Below are 25,273 nucleotides of genomic sequence, written 5' to 3' on the forward strand. Positions count from 1 at the left end.
CAGGAGCAATAAAAGTCCGGGACTCGAAGAGAAGGGATCAAATCTGTCCGGGGGAAAAAAAGGGGGGGAGTTAGGGTAAAAGGGAAGGGAAGGAGCGGAGTAGGAAAAATCCCGTCCTACGTTACAGAAGTCTTACCTCGTAAGAAGTTCGAGGAGGCAGGAACCAAAAATGGTAATCAAGAAGACGGGAAGTGAATCCAACAATAAAGGGCGCCAGGACGAGTAAAGCGTCTGTGCCGGTAGCAGCGTGTGTGTAGAAACGCCATTAATCAGGAGAGGGCTAAGTCACGTGAGCCGGGCCGAATGGGAAAACAATTGGAGTAAGAAAATGAAGTAGTTGGAAGGTGCCCCGGGGGAACAAGTGAGATGGGAAGGAGGGAGGAAAGCGGAAAAATCAAACCCAAACAAATTGTGCAAGAATGAATGGTTCGAGACTGGTGTAGGACACCAGAATATACATATGTAGTATTGGCAGTAAATACTATACACATGTGAGTTAAATTACATTACATTGATATGCATAATTGACATAAATAATAAATACTGTGAACATATAAATTATAATAAAAAAAAGCAACAAAATTGACACGAGGCAAGAGACAATTTGAAGGAAGGGAAGGATGGGAGGGTGGAGGGCACGCCGGGTGGGGGGAGAAGGGAGGGATGAAGGAGTGGGGAATGGGTAGAGAAGGAAACAGGAAGATTACGATTGACACCACAAGCATTGATTGCAAAAATTAAGACGATATACAGAGGACAAAAAATAGCGTTTTCAGGGGTTAACTCAAAACCAGTTATTGTATATATAGAATTGACATATAGTATAGAACTTAATAGTTAAAAACGATAAAACATACAATTGTATAAATAATGTATCCAATATAAAGGACAGACTTATGCACAGAAAAAGAGGTTTACATCATTAGGTAAAGGTATAAGAACCATAGAGCAAGTATGTCCATTAGGTACATATATCTGAATTCGAAAGGAAAGACGAAGGGAATGCAGCGAGGGGGGGGGGGGCGGGGGAAGGAGGGGGGAAAAAAGGTGGGGAAGAAGAGGGCGGGAGAGGGATCAGGAGGCACAAGTTGAGTAAGCATTCAATGTAAAACAGTCTATGAAGCGCTGAAAGGAGATAGTGGGAGAAACGAGATTACCCCGTATTGGTAACCGTATTCCATTCATCCAGAGTATTCAACCCACAATTAACTGAGTCGCAGCGTGCGATCCAGCGGCATTCACATTTGTTTGACAGAAGTTGAAGATTACCCCCTCGTGGTGGGAGTACTGGGCGGTCAATTACTTGCCAGATCAAATCGTTTTCAGAATGATTTTTGTCCTTGTAATGCGCAACCAGAGGTGCAGTTTCTACATTGCATCTTATGCGGCTTTGATGTTGGAAAATCCGTTGTTTCACCATCTGGGTTGTCTGTCCGATGTAGAGAAGATTGCAAGGACACTTAATGGCATAAATGACATTATTTGTGCGACAATTTGAAAAGGTTTTCAATGAGTATGTTTGATCTGGTGTAACAAATTCCTTGGTGTTACGGGTGAAAGCACAGGCCGCACAAGTTTGGCATTTGTAGTGTCCCACGATCGGGGGGAGGCCCCAGAGGGTGGTCAAAGATTGAGGCTTTTCTTTATTAGGCCATGTAATGGCGTGGACCAATTTGTCGGCCAAGTTAGTACCCCTTTTGTATGAAAAAAGTGGGGGTCTTTGAATTGCGCATGAGTGCGAAGAATTGCCCAATTTCTTTTAATCATTTTATTGATCAAATTGCTAGAGGGGCTGTAAGTAGAGACAAAGGGAATGCGTAAATTAGTTTTTTTCACAGTGGGTGCAAGGAGAATCTCTCTATGGCAATACCAGGCTCGTTTTTGGGCGCGGGATACAATACGTTTTGGGTACCCTCTCGAGATCAGCTTGTCTGATAGGATAGCTGCCTCCCTAAAATAGTCTTTTCGCCATTTGCAATTTCTACGAATGCGAATCAACTGGCCGTAGGGGAGGCCATCTCTTAGGCCTCTGGGATGGTAGCTGGAATACATCAAAAGAGTATTGCGTTCTGTAGGTTTTCGAAAGAGATTAGTACCAATGGTACCATCTTCAGCATGTAGCATTAGGTCAAGAAAGGGAAGATCATTAGTTCTGACAACACTAGTGAATGTGAGATGGGTCTGTGAACTATTTAGCCAGGTCAAAAAAGACAACAGATGTTCTTGTGTGCCATGCCATAGTAAAAGGATGTCGTCTATGTAACGACGCCATAGGTTAATCCTATTGAGGAAGGGATTCATGGGGGTGAGAAAAATAGTGGTTTCCAAATGATGGACATACAGTATAGCAAAATTTGGAGCAAAACAAGCCCCCATGGCTACACCTTTGATTTGTAGGAAGAAAGTTTCTTTATAGAGAAAGTAATTATTGGTGAGGGCAATATGTAGTAAATCCATGAGGAAATCTGATGGAATGCGGGTGGGTCTGGGGCGGGTATCTAGAAGTGATTTTATGACAGTGAGGCCTTCCGCATGGGGTATGTTGGTATATAAAGACTCAATGTCTAAGCCCACCATCAGGTCATTGTCGTTATCAAAGGCAGTGTTTTCAATGGTGTTAATTAAATGTGTGCTGTCTTTAACAAAGGTATCTGTCAAAGGCACAAAAGTTTTTAGAAAAGAATCAATATATTTTCCTAAAGGTTCCAGTATGGAGCCACAACCAGATACTATTGGTCGTCCTGGGGGATTGATGGAATCTTTGTGGACTTTGGGTAATACATAAATGACTGGTGTACGGGGATGTGCATTATTTAAGAAAAGAAATTCTTTTTTGGAAATGATATCCAAGTGCAAAGCTTGGGTGGTCACTGTCTGTATTTGTTTGCGGATATCTGGAAGGGGATCTGTTGGCAAGGGGCGGTAATGGGCAGAGTTGTTGAGCTGTCGTAGAATTTCGGTGTCATACTTATCTAAGTCCATAATCACAATACCACCACCCTTGTCTGCTGGTTTTATAACTATTTGTGAGTTTTCGCTGAGATTTTTTAGGGCGTGTTTCTCATTCATAGGTATGTTATAGGGAACAAATTCGGATTTGGTCTGTAGTTCCTTCACTTCGTGTAGGACTAGTTTTTCAAAAGTCAAAATTTCAGGGGGCATGGTCGAGGCAGGGGGAAGGAAAGTTGAAGGAGGGTGAAATCTTTGTTCATGAGAGTAAGTTTGGTCAATTTCATCCCTAAAGAAATATTTTAGGCGAATACGTCTAAAAAACAATAGGAGGTCTTCCTGTAGTTTAAAGAAATTACTGCGATTTGTAGGAACAAAGGAAAGGCCCTTGCTGAGGATGGAAATCTCTTCAGTAGTCAAAGCATGTTTAGATAAGTTGAAGATAGGAATAGAGGAAGGAATAGGGAGTGGGCACTCAGGTACCGTAGTGTGTTCCCGTGAGGGTACAGAAGTGAGAAGGATAGATATGTCTGGCTGATTTTCAATGACAGGTTCCGATGTAATTGTAGGTTCAATTACTGTAGAGTCTGCTTGAGTAGAAGGAAAAAATGGTAATAAAGAAGTTCCTGTAAGTGAAGGGTCTAGAGACTGGATTAGAGATTGTGTGTCCAGATTATGTTCGAGATCACTGAGTATCATCATTGTAGGCCCAATTGGTAACATTTTCGACGTGTTTGTCTCTCGCCTGCGTACTGATATTGGTAATTTGCTCTTGGTTGTACACGACCGCGGCCGCGGCGTGTCCCTAAAAAAATGGAAGGTAGTAGAGGTGGTGGAGGTTGGAGTAGAGGTCTACTCTGAGGACGTTCAGTACTGGTGCCTTCACCGGGGTCTGAGTCTTCAATCGAGGTGTTAGATGAGTCCGAGAAGGTAATGGCCTGGTTGTTTCTGTATCTACCCCAGTTACGACTCCTAGGGGGTTGATAAGGTGTATTGAAAAATGTATCCAAAAGGTATGGATAAGTATTGTCCTTGTTGTAATTCTTAATATCTTTTTGTATTTTATTTATCTTCTTATTTTGTTCAAAAGTATGAAATGTTGCAATAGTGTTATTTACTCTGTCCAGTAATGCTTTTGCATCGGTGATAGATGTATCTGATAGGATAAGTTTTTCCAATTCTGCGATTTCCTCAAGTTCTTTTTTGCTATGTTCAATGGCTGTCTCAATACCTAGGACCATCCAATGTCTGGAGCAGGTTGTGGCTAGATGGCTGAAGCCGTTTCTAAATTTAGGATCTTGTGTAAAAATGGCAGGTATATTACGTATCTGTAAACCCACTGGTATAGTATCTGATTTAAGATACTCAGTTAACATTCGCGCATGTAAGTCTGTGCGTATCTGTTTCTTTTTGAGGTTCTCAAGTTTCTCCAACAGGACCCTGGAAGAATTGGGTGCTGTTGTAGAGGGGGTAGAGGTATGTGAGAGAAGGGAAGGGCCGCTCAGAATGCGTTGGATATAGTCATCCGTGTATGCAGGGGTCTCCCTAAATGACATAATCGTGTAGATTAGATGCACATTATGTTACACATAAATAAGTGTAGATATGAGTATAAACTCTCGCAACCAGGTGGTTGCTCAATAACAAAGGAACAAAAAACAGGAGTTCACCCGTTTTCCCAGCAGAGACCGGGCAATGGTTATGATAAAACAACAACGTCTCAGCTGGATATCATTTGGAAAAGAACAAATATTTTAGTGATATAAATCACAGAGGGGGGGGGGGAAAGAGAAAGGGAGACCAAGGAAATTAGAAAGGAATTGTATATTGTAGGTAGTTTTTACAGCACTACAGTACAATAAAAGTACAAATGACCAAAAACACACATAAGTGAGCACTGGGCGTGCGAGTGATAGTGAACGGCGCAGTGACACAATGAGTGAAAAAAACAGCGTGAACGGCGCAAATTAAGAAAATAACAATGTGGTCAAACGGAATGATTATTTACAATCTGCTATGAACATATTTTTCTTCAATGACCACAAATAAGCCAAAAAGTTCTTTGCTGGATTTAGTCGACGGCGTTTCAGCCTGGTTGATTTCAGGCCATCATCAGGACAATGGTCATAGTTTTAACGTGTGCTGTAAGGGCAAAAGGGGAAATAAGGTGTAAATGATCCTTAAGGCGAGAACCAAAGTGAGAAAGGTGACCCCAAAAGTAAGAGAAATACCTGGGCGTAGTACAACTGAAGTACAGGGAATCCTTAGAGATTGGTGAAATTTGGACATAAATCAGCGTGTGATCTAAAGTGAAAGGGAGAAGAGCGAAAAAAACGCGGTTAGTGAATGGCCCTAAGACTGAAGAAAGTGGTCAGAGGGGGAAAGAAATACGCATTTACCAGTAGTTCAGGCACTTAGGGCACAACATCCAAGGTTGGGAACGTGGCCAGGAGCAATAAAAGTCCGGGACTCGAAGAGAAGGGATCAAATCTGTCCGGGGGAAAAAAAGGGGGGGAGTTAGGGTAAAAGGGAAGGGAAGGAGCGGAGTAGGAAAAATCCCGTCCTACGTTACAGAAGTCTTACCTCGTAAGAAGTTCGAGGAGGCAGGAACCAAAAATGGTAATCAAGAAGACGGGAAGTAAATCCAACAATAAAGGGCGCCAGGACGAGTAAAGCGTCTGTGCCGGTAGCGGCGTGTGTGTAGAAACGCCATTAATCAGGAGAGGGCTAAGTCACGTGAGCCGGGCCGAATGGGAAAACAACTGGAGTAAGAAAATGAAGTAGTTGGAAGGTGCCCCGGGGGAACAAGTGAGATGGGAAGGAGGGAGGAAAGCGGAAAAATCAAACCCAAACAAATTGTGCAAGAATGAATGGTTCGAGACTGGTGTAGGACACCAGAATATACATATGTAGTATTGGCAGTAAATACTATACACATGTGAGTTAAATTACATTACATTGATATGCATAATTGACATAAATAATAAATACTGTGAACATATAAATTATAATAAAAAAAGCAACAAAATTGACACGAGGCAAGAGACAATTTGAAGGAAGGGAAGGATGGGAGGGTGGAGGGCACGCCGGGGTGGGGGGAGAAGGGAGGGATGAAGGAGTGGGGAATGGGTAGAGAAGGAAACAGGAAGATTACGATTGACACCACAAGCATTGATTGCAAAAATTAAGACGATATACAGAGGACAAAAAATAGCGTTTTCAGGGGTTAACTCAAAACCAGTTATTGTATATATAGAATTGACATATAGTATAGAACTTAATAGTTAAAAACGATAAAACATACAATTGTATAAATAATGTATCCAATATAAAGGACAGACTTATGCACAGAAAAAGAGGTTTACATCATTAGGTAAAGGTATAAGAACCATAGAGCAAGTATGTCCATTAGGTACATATATCTGAATTCGAAAGGAAAGAAAAAGGGAATGCAGCGAGGGGAGTCGGGGGGGCGGGGGAAGGAGGGGGGGGAAAAAGGGGGGGAAGAAGAGGGCGGGAGAGGGATCAGGAGGCACAAGTTGAGTAAGCATTCAATGTAAAACAGTCTATGAAGCGCTGAAAGGAGATAGTGGGAGAAACGAGATTACCCCGTATTGGTAACCGTATTCCATTCATCCAGAGTATTCAACCCACAATTAACTGAGTCGCAGCGTGCGATCCAGCGGCATTCACATTTGTTTAACAGAAGTTGAAGATTACCCCCTCGTGGTGGGAGTACTGGGCGGTCAATTACTTGCCAGATCAAATCGTTTTTAGAATGATTTTTGTCCTTGTAATGCGCAACCAGAGGTGCAGTTTCTACATTGCATCTTATGCGGCTTTGATGTTGGAAAATCCGTTGTTTCACCATCTGGGTTGTCTGTCCGATGTAGAGAAGATTGCAAGGACACTTAATGGCATAAATGACATTATTTGTGCGACAATTTGAAAAGGTTTTCAATGAGTATGTTTGATCTGGTGTAACAAATTCCTTGGTGTTACGGGTGAAAGCACAGGCCGCACAAGTTTGGCATTTGTAGTGTCCCACGATCGGGGGGAGGCCCCAGAGGGTGGTCAAGGATTGAGGCTTTTCTTTATTAGGCCATGTAATGGCATGGACCAATTTGTCGGCCAAGTTAGTACCCCTTTTGTATGAAAAAAGTGGGGGTCTTTGAATTGCGCATGAGTGCGAAGAATTGCCCAATTTCTTTTAATCATTTTATTGATCAAATTGCTAGAGGGGCTGTAAGTAGAGACAAAGGGAATGCGTAAATTAGTTTTTTTCACAGTGGGTGCAAGGAGAATCTCTCTATGGCAATACCAGGCTCGTTTTTGGGTGCGGGATACAATACGTTTTGGGTACCCTCTCGAGATCAGCTTGTCTGATAGGATAGCTGCCTCCCTAAAATAGTCTTTTCGCCATTTGCAATTTCTACGAATGGGAATGAACTGGCCGTAGGGGAGGCCATCTCTTAGGCCTCTGGGATGGTACCTGGAATACATCAAAAGAGTATTGCGTTCTGTAGGTTTTCGAAAGAGATTAGTACCAATGGTACCATCTTCAGCATGTAGCATTAGGTCAAGAAAGGGAAGATCATTAGTTCTGACAACACTAGTGAATGTGAGATGGGTCTGTGAACTATTTAGCCAGGTCAAAAAAGACAACAGATGTTCTTGTGTGCCATGCCATAGTAAAAGGATGTCGTCTATGTAAGGACGCCATAGGTTAATCCTATTGAGGAAGGGATTCATGGGGGTGAGAAAAATAGTGGTTTCCAAATGATGGACATACAGTATAGCAAAATTTGGAGCAAAACAAGCCCCCATGGCTACACCTTTGATTTGTAGGAAGAAAGTTTCTTTATAGAGAAAGTAATTATTGGTGAGGGCAATATGTAGTAAATCCATGAGGAAATCTGATGGAATGCGGGTGGGTCTGGGGCGGGTATCTAGAAGTGATTTTATGACAGTGAGGCCTTCCGCATGGGGTATGTTGGTATATAAAGACTCAATGTCTAAGCCCACCATCAGGTCATTGTCGTTATCAAAGGCAGTGTTTTCAATGATGTTAATTAAATGTGTGCTGTCTTTAACAAAGGTATCTGTCAAAGGCACAAAAGTTTTTAGAAAAGAATCAATATATTTTCCTAAAGGTTCCAGTATGGAGCCACAACCAGATACTATTGGTCGTCCTGGGGGATTGATGGAATCTTTGTGGACTTTGGGTAATACATAAATGACTGGTGTACGGGGATGTGCATTATTTAAGAAAAGAAATTCTTTTTTGGAAATGATATCCAAGTGCAAAGCTTGGGTGGTCACTGTCTGTATTTGTTTGCGGATATCTGGAAGGGGATCTGTTGGCAAGGGGCGGTAATGGGCAGAGTTGTTGAGCTGTCGTAGAATTTCGGTGTCATACTTATCTAAGTCCATAATCACAATACCACCACCCTTGTCTGCTGGTTTTATAACTATTTGTGAGTTTTCGCTGAGATTTTTTAGGGCGTGTTTCTCATTCATAGGTATGTTATAGGGAACAAATTCGGATTTGGTCTGTAGTTCCTTCACTTCGTGTAGGACTAGTTTTTCAAAAGTCAAAATTTCAGGGGGCATGGTCGAGGCAGGGGGAAGGAAAGTTGAAGGAGGGTGAAATCTTTGTTCATGAGAGTAAGTTTGGTCAATTTCATCCCTAAAGAAATATTTTAGGCGAATACGTCTAAAAAACAATAGGAGGTCTTCCTGTAGTTTAAAGAAATTACTGCGATTTGTAGGAACAAAGGAAAGGCCCTTGCTGAGGATGGAAATCTCTTCAGTAGTCAAAGCATGTTTAGATAAGTTGAAGATGGCAAAAAGATAGGATGGTACTGCGTACCAATCCTAAATTTCTTCCAATGGTGGTGTCTCAGATCCACCTAAATCAATCTATCACATTCCCAGTATTTTTTCCACAACCTGACTTATTTGCGTAAAGGGCTCTACAAGTAAAACGCATCCTCATGTACTATATTGATAGAACCAAACCATTTAGAAAAACATTTCTTTGTTGTCTTTTCAAACCCACACAAAGGATGGGCATTTCTAAATCAGGCATTTCAAGTTTATTGGATTGTTAAATACATCCAAACATGCTACGCTAAAGCTAAAAGAACTCTTCCTATCCCTCCAAAAGCTCACTGCACTCAAAAAAAGGAGTTTCAGTGGCCTTCCTTGGTAATATACCTATCACTGAAATTTGAAAACCTGCTACATGGTCTACGCGGCATACATTTACAAAATATTACTGTGGCGATGTGTTAGCCTGTCAGCATGCTAAGGTGGGTAGGCGGTTCTTTCAAACTGCAGCCCCCACAGGTTAGCCACTGCTTATAGAGGTGGACTGCTTTACAGTCTATCTAAGCATGTGTATCTACAGCCACAGATGCCTCGAACGAAAATTGTTACTTACCCAGTAAGCATCTGTTCATGGCATGTAGTGCTGTAGATTCACGTGAGCCCATCCTCCTCCATGGACACCTATGTTTGTTGCAGTTACTTTTATAACGTATCCTACATTCTTTTTGCACGGTCATCTCACTATACTACACTATCCTTTACACTCCATCATCACCCGCCTTGCAGGAAAACAATCTGACAATGGAGTTGATGACCATGTAGATTACCAGCAAGAGGAGGAGTCAATATACCTTATGAATCGAAGGACTTTCTTAAAAGAACAACAACACTAGATGGCAGAATTATGCTAAGCATGTGATTCTACAGCACTACATTGCCACAAACAGATGCTTTCTGGGTAAGTAACATTTTCTTTCTGGAGCATACTTAATATACCTGCAGATTCCTCGCCAGCCCGCCCGATTCCCACTCTGGGGATTAGTTGTGGTACTGATGTTGGTTTTGTGCACTGCGTTCCTTTATGTTCATCAGGCTTGTCTCTCTAAGGGTGTGGGGATAAAAGGATGAGACCTGACGGAAGAGCATTGGGTGGTGCCATGTGTGGCTCTGTGTCATCATGTCCAAGAGGTGCTAGAGCAGACTTGGAGCCATGGTACCACCTACCATTTTAGGAGAGTGTTCGCAGAATTTAAGGATCCAGTCTGGAGCCTGGCATAGTGGTGGATGAAGTGAGGAAACCGCAGTATTCACCAAAAAGATCATTACCAACTGAAAGTAACTTTTTCTTTGGGTTTCGGGCCGAGTCTCCTCAGAATTTGCACAGAGAGAGCTCCGACAGGTTTGCTCAGCTCCCAACATTGCTAGCAAAATTTGCATAACTAATTTGGAGGGGTGAGACCTCTTCCAATCTTCCTCTTCTGCAAAAGGGTCAGTTTCCTTTTTAGCCATACAGAATCTATTGGGTGTGCCTCAATAATGTAGGGAACATGAAATGGGGGAGGGGCTATGTTTGCACCAGATATAATAACTAAGAGGGATATTTCACAGGTAGATGAAAGCTGGAACAGCTTTACAACTACTGTGAAAGAAGCCTCAAGCCCCGCACAGCAAATAATCAGCTTAGCATCCAGACAGACAGTGATGCAAACCAAACCAGATGAATTGGTGTATTTATCATGCAGGTGCTTAACCATCCCTCTCTGTTGCTACATTTAGCGCGAACATGTCTTTCTTTGCTCAGTGCATGGAAGCTGGAGGAAAGTAGCTTACAGGGGAAGGATTCCTCATGCAATAAATATAAATTAAATAAGAAATATACCTAGAGGTACGCTGAAAACCCCAAAACAGAGGCCAGAAAAACTTTACTCGCTCTCTGCCAAGAGCAGAAGCAACACAGAGGCACTATCTAGGGAATTGCTGTCCATCATATCATGATGTATTGATGTTACAGTTGTTTTTCCTCACTGCTACTGCAATTCACAGCAATAAATGGATTTGCATGTCATTTCAGTGCATTGTCTTCCATTAGAATAAGTGGTTCACATATATTATCAAGCTTCGTGGCCTCACTGACCTCCATAGAATCTCTTCTAATAAAACTGAGAGATACACCCATTCATTTAATATTCATATAGTCACCATCATCAGTCAGGCTGATGGCTAACTGGACCAGTGTATCCACTGTGGGGATCGCTCACCTTTTTATCCTTCTGTGGTTGATAGAATAATTAATAATGGGTTGTTTAACCATGAACACCTGTTATCTGTCAATAGTGTTGAGAGCGGTGAACATAGGTTCTACAAATACACTGGTTACGACAGTTGCAGCCATATCTGTTGTAATTTACGGGGACATTTAGAATTTTGAGAAGATGTAGCCTCACCTTAAATAGGCAGGGCTCTCACCCCACCAAATTTGTGGTTTGCACCTTCTTATTTAGAGTTGGAGGAGCCACAAAGTTTAAGGTAGATCACTAGCTAGCACTGGCGTTTGAAGCAGGCAGAGTTTTCGTGACAAGTCTGCCGGTCTGTGTGCATCCGAAGAGACACCCCATGCAGCCGGCTTTACAACATTGTTCCTGCATGGGACCTTCACACAAAGCATGGCAGTCTTGGCCAGGGAAAAATAATCAGTGGCCCCCTCACAAAGGCAGGCAGAAACCTCACGTCAGGGCTGTTGACCATTTCTTTCTCAAAAGCAAACCCCACTTACTGAGTTTGCGTGTAAGGAACAAAAATAAGCTTAAGCGGACTCTGCAGCCCACTGGGCATTACTTTTTTGTAGTAGGAGTGTAATACTGGATTAACCACTAACCTTGGGTTCCAGAGCATTGTGCTACTTAATGTAAAGTTCTTCACGCCTCATCTGGGGTAGTGAGCACTATATACATATAATTACAATTATTGGTTATTGTTAGCTACTGGAATTAGTCTTGTGTGCTCAATCAAACAATTCCTGGCATTCGTTTCTTTGTGGTGGATTAAACTAATTGAAATTGTTTCTGGTCATTAGCGGGGCAAATGTGACACACACCCATTGTTGGTGTTATTAATTGATGATCTGGAGGAGGTTAGGAATTGCTAAGTTGCAGAGGCATAGCTTTCAGAGGAGGACAAGTTGTGATCTTGTAAATAGGTTGTAAGCAGTTTGCAGAAATAGAATAATAGAGATTAAGGCAACCATCCATGTGACAGAATAATTTGTGCTCACCGAGAGAAGGCATGCAGAGGATGGAAATGAAGGAGAGGGACATTTGAAAGAATAAAGGAAAGACGGCAAAAAGACGATTTAGGTAATTGCCGGTTTTTCATGCCAAACGTTAGAGATATGGAGGATCGTTTTTGAGATGGAATGCAATTTGATGATGCAAGACTGTAGAAAGATATGGCGTTAATTTGCATGTGAATGCAGTGCTATATGATCAGCTTCCCCAGACAGTAGTAGTGTATTGCTTTCATCTCTGAGGGTGGAGCTCCAGACACTGAGGTTTGACGTTGGTGATTGGGCTCCCTTGAGAAATTCAGAGAAGGCTTTGTTAGCGAAGTGCTGCTGGTTAGACTTCCTGAAGTACTGCCCTTTAGTAAATAGTAAGGGTGAGGCGTGGAACTACAGACTTTTTGCACAAGGTGAAGGGGGGCCTGTAAGTGAGGCCCGCCATTTTGTCCTCCTTGAGCTCATTTTCAGTTGGGCTGCCTAGTCCAGACATCTCGCTTCTCTTTGCGAGTCTGTCGTGGGTGCTCCAGGCTCTAGACTACCCTGCTGTGAGAGGCATCACTACACAAAGGCTGTATCTGGAGAGCTGCCTTGAAAAGATATATGAAAAGAGGACTCCCCCCACACCTGTTCTGATGCAAGAGACCGTGGATACCCTTGCACCATGAGTAAAGTGAAAATTCTGTGTTTATACAACTATAGGCAGATTGTTTAACGTACAAATACCATACACAGAGCTGAAAGGATATGGGCTGGTCAGTTGGGGCTGAATTAAATTCACACCATCTCACCCTCAAGAAAAAGTTTTGTTTTCCAAAATTAATAAACACAACAACTTGGCCCTTAATTGGAACCTGATACACATCGCTTGCATCTTTAAGAGCTGAACGAACCGAATGCCGCCCTTTGTATACCCGCATCACCCTGTTTACATCTCTGGCGCTGGGCAGCTACCGGGATAACTTGCACACACTGGTTCTTGGCAGGGCCATGCTGTTTTCATGTAGCTGCAGTATAAAAGTGTTGCATTAACCTTTAATAATCATGGATCGCTGTACACAAATAACTGGCCTGCTGATTTCCCTTAAAGGAGAAGGTGTCACAGTCTTTCGTGCAGCATTTAAAAGACATTGCTCTGCAGCCGGAGTTGTAAGCGGAGTAACCAAACTGAAATCATTCAGCGCCTCACAGAAACCTCAGGACAGTAAAGTTAGAGAGCAGTGAGGAGGGCAACACGCAGAAACAAATACCCCTGTTCATGTCTTTACCACGTTACCTCTTTTGACAGTTCATTTGGGGACTCTCCTCCTCTGCTACTATTGTAGAGAGAATGCGAGAGAACGCAGCAGCTGTGCTGTCCCCATGGGCAGGGGCTCGCAGCCCTAGCCCGCCACCTCTCTTGCCAGTGCAACACTGTCATCAGTACTTTTAAGAAAAAGAATTCAATAGCTTTGGATGTACTGCTTTCCACCGCTATATTCTAGTATCCCAACACTAAAAACACAATCTTAGTATTACTGTACCCATCATATGACCTCAAAATCAAGACTGGATGAGTCAGACTAACCACAGTTACAAAGGTTGGGGAACATAGAAACACACCGTGACCCTGCTATCGCTGCTTGACCGACCAGAGGCATCTGGCACACCACCTCTGCCCAGATTGGTAATGCCCCAGTGTTGGCGCAAGGAGAGGTCACGCCATCCTGTCTACCTCCCATCCTACCACACGCACGTTGGATGAAGGTGGTCCTGCTGTGTTGGGCCCATCCCTTTCTTAGGCTGGTGCCCTACTTTTAATGTAAACAAACATGACTATTTGGAGAAAAAAAAGTACAACATCGCCTCTCCAACATTGAGCTGTTATCTTCCAGCTTGTGGCCTGCAAGTCTGAAAGACTGGTTCAAGCTATCTGCCATTTACAGATTGAGGGATTAATTTAACAACATTCTTTGAAGTCGAAAGAAAAATAGTTCTGTTGGAAAAGGGTAAGAACGGTCAATGGAAAAAGAACATCATGTTGACCTCTGTGGGAAACTGATATTGCTGCATTCTGTTTCGAATCACTACTTAGCAGATGTGACTCTGTCCTAGGATATGCAATCTCAAACAAGTAATGGTCAACCAAAAGTCCTCTTCTCCCCTTTTCCTTTAGGGCCTTTGTGGTGGAGGACCAGCCCTGCATGATGTTCCCTTGTAAGAGGCCATTAGTGTTACGAACCGGCGTCCGCTTCGCTGTCCGCACAAGGTGGGTAGAGTGTTGCAAAGGAGTCTGCACACATGCGATTATGTAGCACAAATATGTATCCAAAATCTGTTTTTTGAAATCATTTTGTATGGAACTCTCCAGTATGTTTTGTGATGTTTCCTTTTGTTGGCACTCGTGCAAATTTGTTCTGTATCCGCAATCTCATTTCATCTGGGTTATAACCCATTTTGTCATTAAAAGCACCAAGAGAGCAGTTAGTATGTGAGGTGAACTGTTTTCATTTCGATTTTATCATGTATCTGTCCTTTTGTGAGCACATAAATAAAAGTTGTACTTTTCAGTGAAAATAAACTATTTTTATCATTGCCATTAATAAGTCAGCATTACAATTCATGCTAAAATTAATACTTTGAAGAGTTACCGTTCCGAATTATGAGGGCCAGGTAGGGTGATGGTAATCAAAAACATGAAACTGAGGTTTATTAAGCCAAAAGACAACAGTGTAGGGCTAGTGTGTGCAGGTTTGAAGTTTTTCCCAGTGCTGTTGATATCCTGTTTCTGATAGATACTTCTAACCACAGATTCCTCATCTTTTGAATATTCCCCAGGCATCAGACTGGATCTAGAAAATCTTCAAAAGTACACCTGTGCACGCTTTAATGTGGCACATTTCCGCTCCAGAAGTGCCATGCGGAGTCTCAAGGTTGCTGATGTCAGTTTCTTTCTTTCCATGCCACCTTTTTTTTTTTCACAAAATTTTATTGAGATTTTTCATGGGAAGGATCAATGAGTTACAAACTGCATTTATCACATTAAGTATATATAGGTCAGAGGATACAATGCAGGTATCTTGTGCAACCCTGTAACTGATGCAGTATAGTCTACGATACACTCCGATAATGACACAAGACAGCTTGGAAGGTCACCAGCTATGTACATTGTTATGTGCTACATTCCCATCCTTCAAGATACTATATCTATGGGGAGTGATGCCCACCCAACAACCCCCCAACTCCCAATCCCACCCTGGACCCACCCACCTACCCAAACCATGCCACAAAAATTCAGTCTGAGGGCCGTAGAGCATCTCCCTGGAGGGGGAAAGGGAGGGAGAGGAAACCGCACCCTAAGCGTGCGGTAGGAGAAGGAGGGAGGTCGAACAGTGCGGCAAGAGGGGGGACCTAGATAAATGAGAGCAAGTGAAACAGGGGGGGGGGAAGGCGTACACCACCACCCACCAGGAAGTGGCTACAATCATCCGGAAGACCACATCACCCAGTACCGGGGCACAGGTTCCAGTAATCACCAGTCACATCCACCGACATGTACCCTAGCTCATACAGGGGGATTCTGGGGACTGTTCCCTATAGCCCCCTCTCCTTCCTCCACCTCACTTTTAAACAGCTCAGTCAAGTGTGCCTATTCTAGGGACATAGGACGCTTTCGCAGCCCTCGACTCTCCTCCCGGTGCAGCGCTTCACACTCCGCCACGACCATCTCAACACCTCCTCTCCCCAGGCCTCTACACGCGGTGGGGCTCGAGACTTCCAATGCTGAGTTATCAGTCGCTATGCCAGCATTAATGCCAGATTGGCAAAACGACGCAACAGTTTCGCTTTAGGGGGGGAGCGGTAAAAGACCCAATAAACAAGCCTCTGCTGTGTCCCAGGAGGGGCGCTCGGTAATTGTATTTAAGACGTGCGTTATCCTACCCCAGTATCCCCGCAGCGCCGGACAGAGCCACAGCATATGCATCAGATCGGCATCCGGTGCCGGGCAACGAGGACAGGCCGCAACCGCTGTGGTGTACATCTTACTTAGTGTATGGGGTGTAAGGTAAGCCCTATGGAGGACAAACAATTGAATAGTTTTCAACCTACAATTGCGGGACGCTTTCTTAGGGTATTCCAGTATGTAGGACCACTCTCTATCACTAAATGCCCGGGACAAGTCTGTTTCCCACCGCAACCTGAGAGGAGCCAAGGAGATCAGGGTGTGTTCCCGAAGGCCCCGGTAAAGCCAACGAACCAGGAAACGTCCATGTCCCATTATGTGGAGGGAGCGCAGGAGGTGGAATGTTGGGGGTTCCACAGGTGTCGCCAGCCAGTGTGCCCGGATATACCGGGAGATCGCCGCATGTAGCAGAAACTGGGTATCGGGTACCATGTTTACCCTCACGAATTCCACGTGGGGCAACAAACTGCCTTCCTGGAAGAAGGCTCCTATTGTTTCCACCCCCTGTTGTGTCCAAGGCCGTACTTGTCTGGCACTCAGAATTCCCTGCCTTGTCGGGAGGCCACACAGCGGCATGTTGGAAGCATATGGATTTTGGATTTTAGCATATTTACATGCCCTTGTCCAATAATGAAGCGCTATTTTCAGTAGGGCCGGGGGGTCCAATGGTCTAGGGGCACCGGGACACGACGACGACTGCAAGGTACCACGTGCTAGTTGGGCCGGGGTGTAGCCGATTTCAAACAGGTTTTTCCCAGCCAGCCAATAGGCCAACCACTGCAGCTGTCCTGCAATGCAGTATGCCCTAAAGTCGGGTGCTCCCATACCACCGGCGCCACTCGGTAGCCATAACTTAGCTAATGCCATCCTACGTCTCCCTGGGCCCCAGACCAGCGAGATCAGCAGTGCATCCAACTCTTGAAAAATCCAAGCGGGGTATACCACTGGGATGTTGACGAAATGGTAAAAGCAGGCGAGGCAGCATCACCATCTTAGATATCGCTACCCGTCCCGCGACAGTAAGAGGCAATGTATTCCAAAATGCAATTTGGGAACGTATGGAAGAGATTGTACGCACTAGATTACCTGCTATGACATCCGGCACGGATCGAAAGATATTAAACCCCAAGTACCTAAACGTGACAGGTGCCACCCTTAAGGACAAGGGCCCAAAACGGAGCTCCGGAGCCATAAGCGCGCCACTGAAGGAATAGGCTATGGACTTAGAAGCAATGAGGTGCAGTCCGGATATCTCCCCGAAGCGAAGAAAGAGATCTGCCACTTCCCTCATGTCGGCCTGGAGATCACGAAAGTACAGCAGCATGTCGTCTGCGTAAAGCGAGACTGAATGCAGGACACCCTCCATCTGAACTCCATGGGGGACCATGGCCCTCCAAAGGTTGTGGGCCAACGGCTCAAGGGCCAGAACAAACAAAATAGGCGATAATGGGCACCCCTGGCACGTACCCCGAAAGATGGGGTAGGCTGAAGAGATAATCGAGCCTGTCATCGCCCTGGCCGTGGGGGCGGTGTAGAGCAACTGAATCCAGGCACATAGTTCTGGGGGGACGCCCATTTTAGCCAACACTTCCAGCATATAAGACCAACTGAGAGTGTCGAAGGCCTGTGATATATCCAAGGATAAACACCCTGCACCCACTGGTCGGAGCCCGGATGCGTGCAAGATGGCATGAAAACGCCGAAGATTCAGCGATGTACTCCACCTTGGGACAAATCCACATTGGTCTGTATGGATCAACCGCGAAAGGAGTGGGAGAAGGCGGTTAGCAAGGAGCTTACTGAGAATTTTATATTCTGTATTAAGGGTTGATAGAGGCCGGTAGGATGACATATCTAAGGGATCTTTATCTGGCTTTAAGATGGATGTGACGATCGCCTCCCGAGTGGTAGGGGGCAGCCTCCTCTCTGTGAGTGATGTCGTATAGAGTTGAAGTAGTTTGGGGATTAATAGAGGAGAAAAGGTGGAGTAAAATTCGATGGGCAGCCCGTCAGAGCCAGGGGTCTTCCCATGAGCTAAGGACTTAATAGCTACTCTGATCTCGGCCGATGTAATCAGCGCTTTTAAGTCGTGGATTTCTGCTGCAGAGAGCACTGGGAGGTTTGCCTGCGCCAGAAATTCAGTCACAGCATCTGCGCCTGGCGTTGGATGCGCTTCATAGAGTGTCTCGTAATGGGTCCGGAACGCCAAGTTTATCCCCATTTGGGTCTGGACTTGTCCGTGTTGTGCGGTATTAATAACCAGGATGGGAGTAGGGCAGGTTGGGGGGGCAATTAGCCGCGCCAGCAATGGGCCCGCCCTATCAGCCTCCGAGTGCGTTCGCTGAGTGTACGCCCTGAAATCCAATAAGCGAAGACGCTCTAGGGCTTCCGCATATTTTATTCTGACCGTCTATAAGGATTCCTCAGCCTGTTCGTCCAGTTGGGCCTCTACTTCATGTTCCTGCAACACAGCCTCCAGGTCCGTTAGGTCCCGGATCACTTCCCTACGGGCCCCCACCAAGGAGCTCAGGGACACCCCCCGCATAGATACCTTAAAGGCTTCCCATTCTATGGAGCGTGACGAGGCAGTGCCTTCGTTGATAGTAAAGTATGTATTGATAGCCCTTTGTAAGGTATCACGGAAGACCTGGTCTTCTAACTGAAGGGGTTGCATCCTCCAAGTCGGTATCGGTGCTGGGGAACGGCCCCACTGAAGGCACAATTCGATAGGGTTGTGATCGGATAGGGTTTTGCCCAAATAAGTGCAATGGGAGACCGCAAAGGACAATGTCGGCGAGCCCAAGAAGTAATCCAGGCGTGTATGCAAGTGATGGGGATAAGAATAAAAGGAATACTCCCTATCAGTCAGGTGTTGCGATCTCCAAAGATCTAACAAATTCCAACCCCGTGCCCACTGACCCAAGGCCGCGGCTCGGGTCCGCGCAGCGGTACCCGCCAAGGGAGGGTGAGATCGATCTAACTCGACATCAAACACAGCATTCAGATCTCCACCAAGCAACCATGGACAATCACTCCAGTCAGACAAGGCCACGGAAACCCGGGAGAGGAATTGGGTATGATCTACATTAGGGGCGTACAAAGAACCCAGCACTACAGGCGAGCCATCTAATAGGCCCCGTAACAACACATACCTACCCAGCTCATCAATACGGCTCTCTAACAAGGAAAAGGGGACCCCCGCCCGGAGCCATATTGCAGCCCCTCTAGAAAAGGCGGAGTATGAAGTGGCATAGAATTGACCCCTCCAACGGTCCAACGTTTTTGCAATTTCAAGGATTCGGCATAGATCAGATGTGTTTCTTGAAAACATACAATTTGAGCCTTACGGCTGTGCAACTGGGCCACTACCCGATGGCGTTTCTGAATGGAGCCCATGCCCCGCACATTCCAGGATATGAAGACATGTGACCTTGGAATCGTCAGCGTGTCAGGGTAAAATCACCCCTCCCCCCCAGTCCCCCACCCCCCCTCCCCCGCCCCACCCCCCCACCCATCAGACCGCGCGGCAAAGCTTTAAACAAAACCCTTGTTGCCCAATACTGGGTCCAACGCCCCAACTGCGTCCGACCAAACTGTAAACGAATCATAACTGCAGAACCTGAACCAGTGCTATCGCCTAATGGGGGAGAAGGTTAACGTCACAGTGAGTGAACAGTAGCGTATACAAATTGTGGAAGCGCCCAAGACAGGGCAGGCCGGGGGACTATCTATACATGAACGGAGTACACAATCTGGTCCACTGGCCCACTGAGGTGAGCAAACTACATAGGAGATCCCACCGCCAAGCGGTGAGGGGGTAGACACTCCCAAGCCCACCCACGGAGAACAAGCCCCATAACACAGAGAAGAAGTCTGAATGTCCGTCTGGGAGGGTCTTTAGGGGGTCCTTGCTCAGGTGAATGGAATCCAACGGGAATAGCGCCACGCTGCCATCCGTGTCAGAGTCTAAGGAATTTCCTAAGGATGGGCTAGTGCTGATCGGAGGCCGGGTGGAGCGAAAAGATGAGGCCGAGCACAGTGCCTCGCGTTGGCCCTCTCTGATTTGCTGCTGCGGCGGAACGCCGGAGGACGTGCTCTGCGTTAGCATAGTCTTTTCGCGCTTTCGTGGGAATCGCTGTGATTGCGGCATTGAAGAGTCCAGCCTCCTAGCCGGGAGGACCTCCGGGAAGTTTCTGTCCAGCCAGTCCCATGCACTGTCCGGTGTGTCGAAAAAGATAGCTCTCTGTTGATGGACCACCTTCAATTTGGCCGGGAAAAGCAGCGCAAAGGAAAGGCCTGCAGCGCGGACCCGCGCCTTCACCTCCATGAAGGAGAAGCGCTTTCGCTGGACTGCCTGTGTATAGTCCGGGAAGATGAGGACTGTGGCGTTGTCAACACAGAGTGGACTACTGTCTCTGGCCGCTTGTAGTAGGTGATCGCGATCCCTATAATTGAGAATACGTGCTAGAATAGGGCGGGGGTTGGCCCCCGGCGGAGGTCTTCTTGCAGGGACGCGATGCGCCCTTGCCACGGTAAAGTGGGGGGATAGACCAGTAGGGGCTACCACCATTCTCAGCCAGTTTTCAATGTGAGTCGTGGGGTTCGGGCCCTCCACGCCCTCAGGGTATCCCACTATCCGGAGATTGTTGCGGCGCGCGCCCTTCCGCATCATCAGCCCGTGCCTGTAGGGCATCGATCTGCTGGCGCATGAGGGTTAGCTGTTCGGTATGAGTCGCAACCTGGGATATCAAAGGCTCCACCGTCTGGTTCGTGTGCCGCACATTGTCCACCATCTTCTTGTGGTCATCTTTCAGGAGGTTCAGATCTACGGAGATCACTCCCAGCTGGCCTTCCAACGCCGAACGAGTGTCTCTGATCTCTTTGAGGATCATGTCCAATTTGTCCGGGGACGGAGTAGGCGGCCCCATGCTTGTTGACAGGCCCGGGCGGTTGTCCGCGCGGTCCGGGGGGTGAGACATAGTGCTTACACAAGACGGCTGCACAGGTACCTTGGGTCTAACCCTACCCATTTTGTCACCAAGGTGAAAGAGAGGCAACAAGCTGGAAAGGCCGGGCGTCCACGCCCCACGATAGGCAGAGGGAAGAGCAATACCTCGGGCTCCGAGGCGCACCTCCGCAGCCGCCCTCCGGGTCAGGCACAAGTCCCCACAAGGCGAGCAGGCCAACAATCAGACACAATGCTCTGGTGCGTAGGAGAACGCAAGGAAGGAGCCTCTCAGCAGAATGTTAGTCCATCCAGGGTCCCAAAGTCTTACTGGTTTGAGGGCTTCACTATGGCTCCACCGGTACCGCTCCCCCTTAGGCAGGGCTCCAGGCGCCAACCAAAGACGACTCCCCCAGCAAACAGCACATCAATACTGGTCCGTCGGGCCACCACCGATATGTGGCGCGAGGAAAGCCGTCGATTCAAGGCTGCCTGCCGCTGGCGCCGCCACCACGCGTTCCTTCCACAGCAGCTCCGCACAGACTCTCAGAACAGCATAGTCCACCAAGTGGGTGTCTACCCACGGGTTACAGGGTCGCTACGGTAGCCTCCTCCTCAGCCAGTCGCCACCCGGCAGATGGCTCGCACCTTCAGTATCACCTGAGGTCAAACAGCAGCCCTCCAAAGGCCACCGCCAGCCACCACAGGTTCACCCAGGGCCTCCGACCCACCGCCACTGAACTGTGGCGCGATAAGGCCCCAGGGCCAGCACTCCACCAGGGTCGCCGCAGCCCAGCATACAGTCTGGGTTTTCAGCTCGCTTGTGGGACCATCTATTTGGGTGGGCCGGGCAGGCCGTACGTTACGTCCCGGCTAGGTGAGGCCCCAAGGCGGGCACGGGCACACCGGCCACTCCAGCCGGCCCCCAGGGAAGTACCCCCAAGAATCAGCTGATGGGCACTGCAGAGTCGCTCCGCAGGGGGGCCCCGGGTCACCCGGTACCGGACGTCGGTCGCCTTCCGCCAGGCCGCAACCCGGGGGGGTCGAGTGCAATCCGCTGCCGCACGCCGCCCCACGTCGGCGGTCGCAGCTCACCTTCACCGCTGCTAGGCCTGGATTTGCGCGAAGTCGGGGACAGCGCCACAGCCGGAAGCAGCGACTCGCGCCTCTGCGGGAACACCAGGTCAGCTCACCGGGCTCCGGAAGCAGCGCCCGAGCGTTGGACACCGCCACAGCCCAACTAGATGCGGCAGATTTCAGGATAATAGAGCCCCCGGCCCGGTGCTCGCCTAACAGACGTCCGCCATCTTCGGCTGCTAGCCACGCCCCCTTCTTTCCATGCCACCTGATGCAGATACAGAGTTACCCTATGTCTCTTTGAGAGTGTTTTAGCTTAAACATATTTTCTAAAAATCAATGTGCTTGGCAAAACGCTACCCCCTAAAACTAAAGGGTCAAACCTAGTAGGGACTGTTGCAAGCAAATGTGTGCGACAGGTCCCTATCAAATGTGTATATGGTGCCTCGAGACAGAACATGTTCATTCTTATGTTATGTTAATTGTATTTCTAAGGCTCGATGGTTACCCGAAGGTGTCCTGGTGCTGAGTGCTGCATTCCGGGTTGACAAGGTGTGTGTTAACCTGAGTGAAAAAGCTAAGTTTTAAGTCCCTTCCTGAATGTCAACAGATCTGTGGTGTTCCTGGGGTGGAAAGGAAGCTCATTCCAGGCCCTGGCAATGCATGTAGTGAAACTTCTCACCCCCTCCCCCCCCCCCCCCCCCAATTGTTTTTTTAAATGTGGGTACTACCTCATATCTTACTCCGGCCGATCGGAGTGCTCTCTTTGGAGCATACCATTTAAAACACTGTTTTAGGTGTTCCGGACCTCCTCCAGGGAGGGCCTTGAAGACTGTGTTTGACAGGGAGCCAATGCAGCTGTTTTATTCCTTTTTTGATTGAGACAAATTTTGGTGTTCCAGTCAGAAGTCTTGCTGCTGCGTTTCGCACAAGTTGAAGCCTGTTTAGATGTTTCTTCTGGATGTTTAGGTATAGACTATTGCAGTAGTCGACACGCGATAAGATTAAGAATGTTATCACTACCTTGTGGCTGTCTGCCGGCAAGGACGACATAATTTTCCTGATCATTCGAAGAAGATGGAAACTTGTAGAGGTAACCGCATTCACCTGGTCTTAACATGTCAGTTTGTTGTCAATTAAGACTCCTAGGGTTTTTGCTTTCCTAGTTGGCTCCGGGAGCTTCCCTAGTTCTTCTGGCCACCAATCTGGTGTCTAAAAATTGACATTGCTGCCAAAAATGATGACCTCCGTTTTGCTTGAACTAAGCTTCAAACAGTTCATGGTCATCCACAGCCTGACTGCTTTCATGCAGTCATGGGACTTTTTCCCTTTCTCAGCCTTTTGTCCAGCTTGTAGTGACATCACTATGTTTATGTCGTCTGTGTAGGATGTCAGCTGGAATCCAAAAGATCTGATCACTGCAGCCAAGGGTGTCACATAGACATTAAAAAGCGTGGGACTGAGGGAGGACCCCTGTGGTACTCTACATGGCAGGGAAAAAGGTTGTGAGCGAGCTTTATCAAGGTCCACAGTTTGAATCCTTTCCGTAGGAGGTTCCAGGCCTTGCTTTCTACCCCACAGTCTGATAAACGGTCCATCAGAACATTGTGAGAGACCGTTTCGAAGTCCGCGGAGAGGTCCAGCATGATAAGTGCTGCATTACCTGACCTTGAAGGTCTGCAGCAACTGTACCTTGATGAATCCCAAGCCAACCGGGAATGCGAGGACAAACTCTACGTTGCCAAGCACTGGAAAACTCCATGCCCTAACTGATCAAGGTTGAAGAAAAGGTCCTGGACCCGGTCTCGCTCCCAAAGTCATTCCTGTGGTTTATCTTCATCACACTGAAAGTCTTCGGCGAGGTCGAAGAAGTGGGACTCGACCCCCCCCCCCCTCGAACTGTAGAGAAGGCGCAAGGCCATCAACGTTCTTGGTCTCGCTCCCTAAGCTGATCTCCCTTCAGAGCCAATTCTGAGCCAATCCGAATTCCTGGGCCTATTGGTCACACCCCAGTAATTCCAGGACTTTCATGAAGCCATGCAGACCTACTTGGCTCATTACCTGCTCCCTCTGTTGCACTTCCTGGCGCCAAGAAATGACAAGGACCTCCATCAGGAACTCCACTGGCGGTTCCGTCCTCAGTGCCTGTTGGACCCTCTGGCCTTGCCACAGACTCTGATCCTATCACCAGGACACAAGTCGGATCATGGAGCATTGACGCTGGATGATGAAGTGGGGCAGATTTTACCTTGCATGAGATCAAGCCCTGATCTGTCTGGGTCTCAGCCTTTGGATATCTCATCTGACTCCAATACACTGCCTTTGCCTCATGGAAGGGCCAAAACGCTACATTTCTTATTCATGGAAGGGCCAAAACGCTACATTTCTTATTCATGGAAGGGCCAAAACACTACATTTCTTATTCAGAACAAATTCTGATAACCACAAATATGATCCTGGGGATGATATTACCCAACTATACACCAAAGATAACTAGCCTGAAAATCTCCAGGATGCCATTGGCCTGGAGACCTCACCATACACTGTATACATTTCTCTACCAGTCTCTGCTACAGTAGATGGCATCTCTTTCAGAATGGTTATGCAGAGAGCATCCAGGTGAAAACCAACTTCCTCACTGAAGTTGCCCTAGCCTGGGCCTACCACTGCGGAGCCAATACTTCCATTTAATGAGGGCTTTTCAGGCACCTTTCTTCAGACCCTTTTGAAACTCGGTTCCAGACCTCCTGTGAGCAGACAAATTACAAGCAGGGGCATCTTAAGGATTTTGGGGGCCCTGCGCCAAGCATATTTTGGGGGCTCTTGTTCGGAACAGCTTTGAGTTTATGATCCAGTTTCAGCTCTTTCATACCCTCTTTGGCCAGGTCATTGACAGTGCAAAGGCACACTCATCCAAATTCTAAATGGGTTTATATCAGGGATAATGATGTGTGTTTTCAATGTTGTAATGCAGCAACAGCTCACTAATATCATTGCAGATAATATATGTGACCCCCTGTCATTTCTCCTATGTGAGGTACTGTTTTGCTCAGACAGAAACTTTTTTATGGCTGTTGCGTGAAACATTAACTCAATATTTCCCTTCACAGATCACCCATTTTGAAAATTAATCCAAGGAAAATGGTATTTAAAACAATTTGTAGAAGAATTATTCAAGGTCATCAGGGGGCCCCCTGAAGGGTTGGGGCCACGCGCCAGTGCCCACTCTGCCCATGCTTCAAAACATATCTAA

At 46.7% G+C, this 25,273-nt stretch overlaps 1 protein-coding gene across 8 annotated transcripts in view; it reads left to right on the plus strand.

Moving 5' to 3' along the window:
* STAT2 (signal transducer and activator of transcription 2) overlaps window positions 1-25,273 on the plus strand; it is a 574,746-nt gene that overhangs the window by 301,742 nt on the left and 247,731 nt on the right. For all 8 annotated transcript variants that reach the window (XM_085600900.1, XM_085600903.1, XM_085600898.1 and 5 more), the window contains one exon: window positions 14,211-14,303. In XM_085600900.1, coding sequence (XP_085457026.1) covers window positions 14,211-14,303 — 93 coding nt within the window. The remainder of the gene's footprint in view (window positions 1-14,210; window positions 14,304-25,273) is intronic.

Source organism: Triturus cristatus, chromosome 4_2 (assembly GCF_964204655.1).
Source record: "Triturus cristatus chromosome 4_2, aTriCri1.1, whole genome shotgun sequence".
Classification (NCBI taxonomy): domain Eukaryota; kingdom Metazoa; phylum Chordata; class Amphibia; order Caudata; family Salamandridae; genus Triturus; species Triturus cristatus.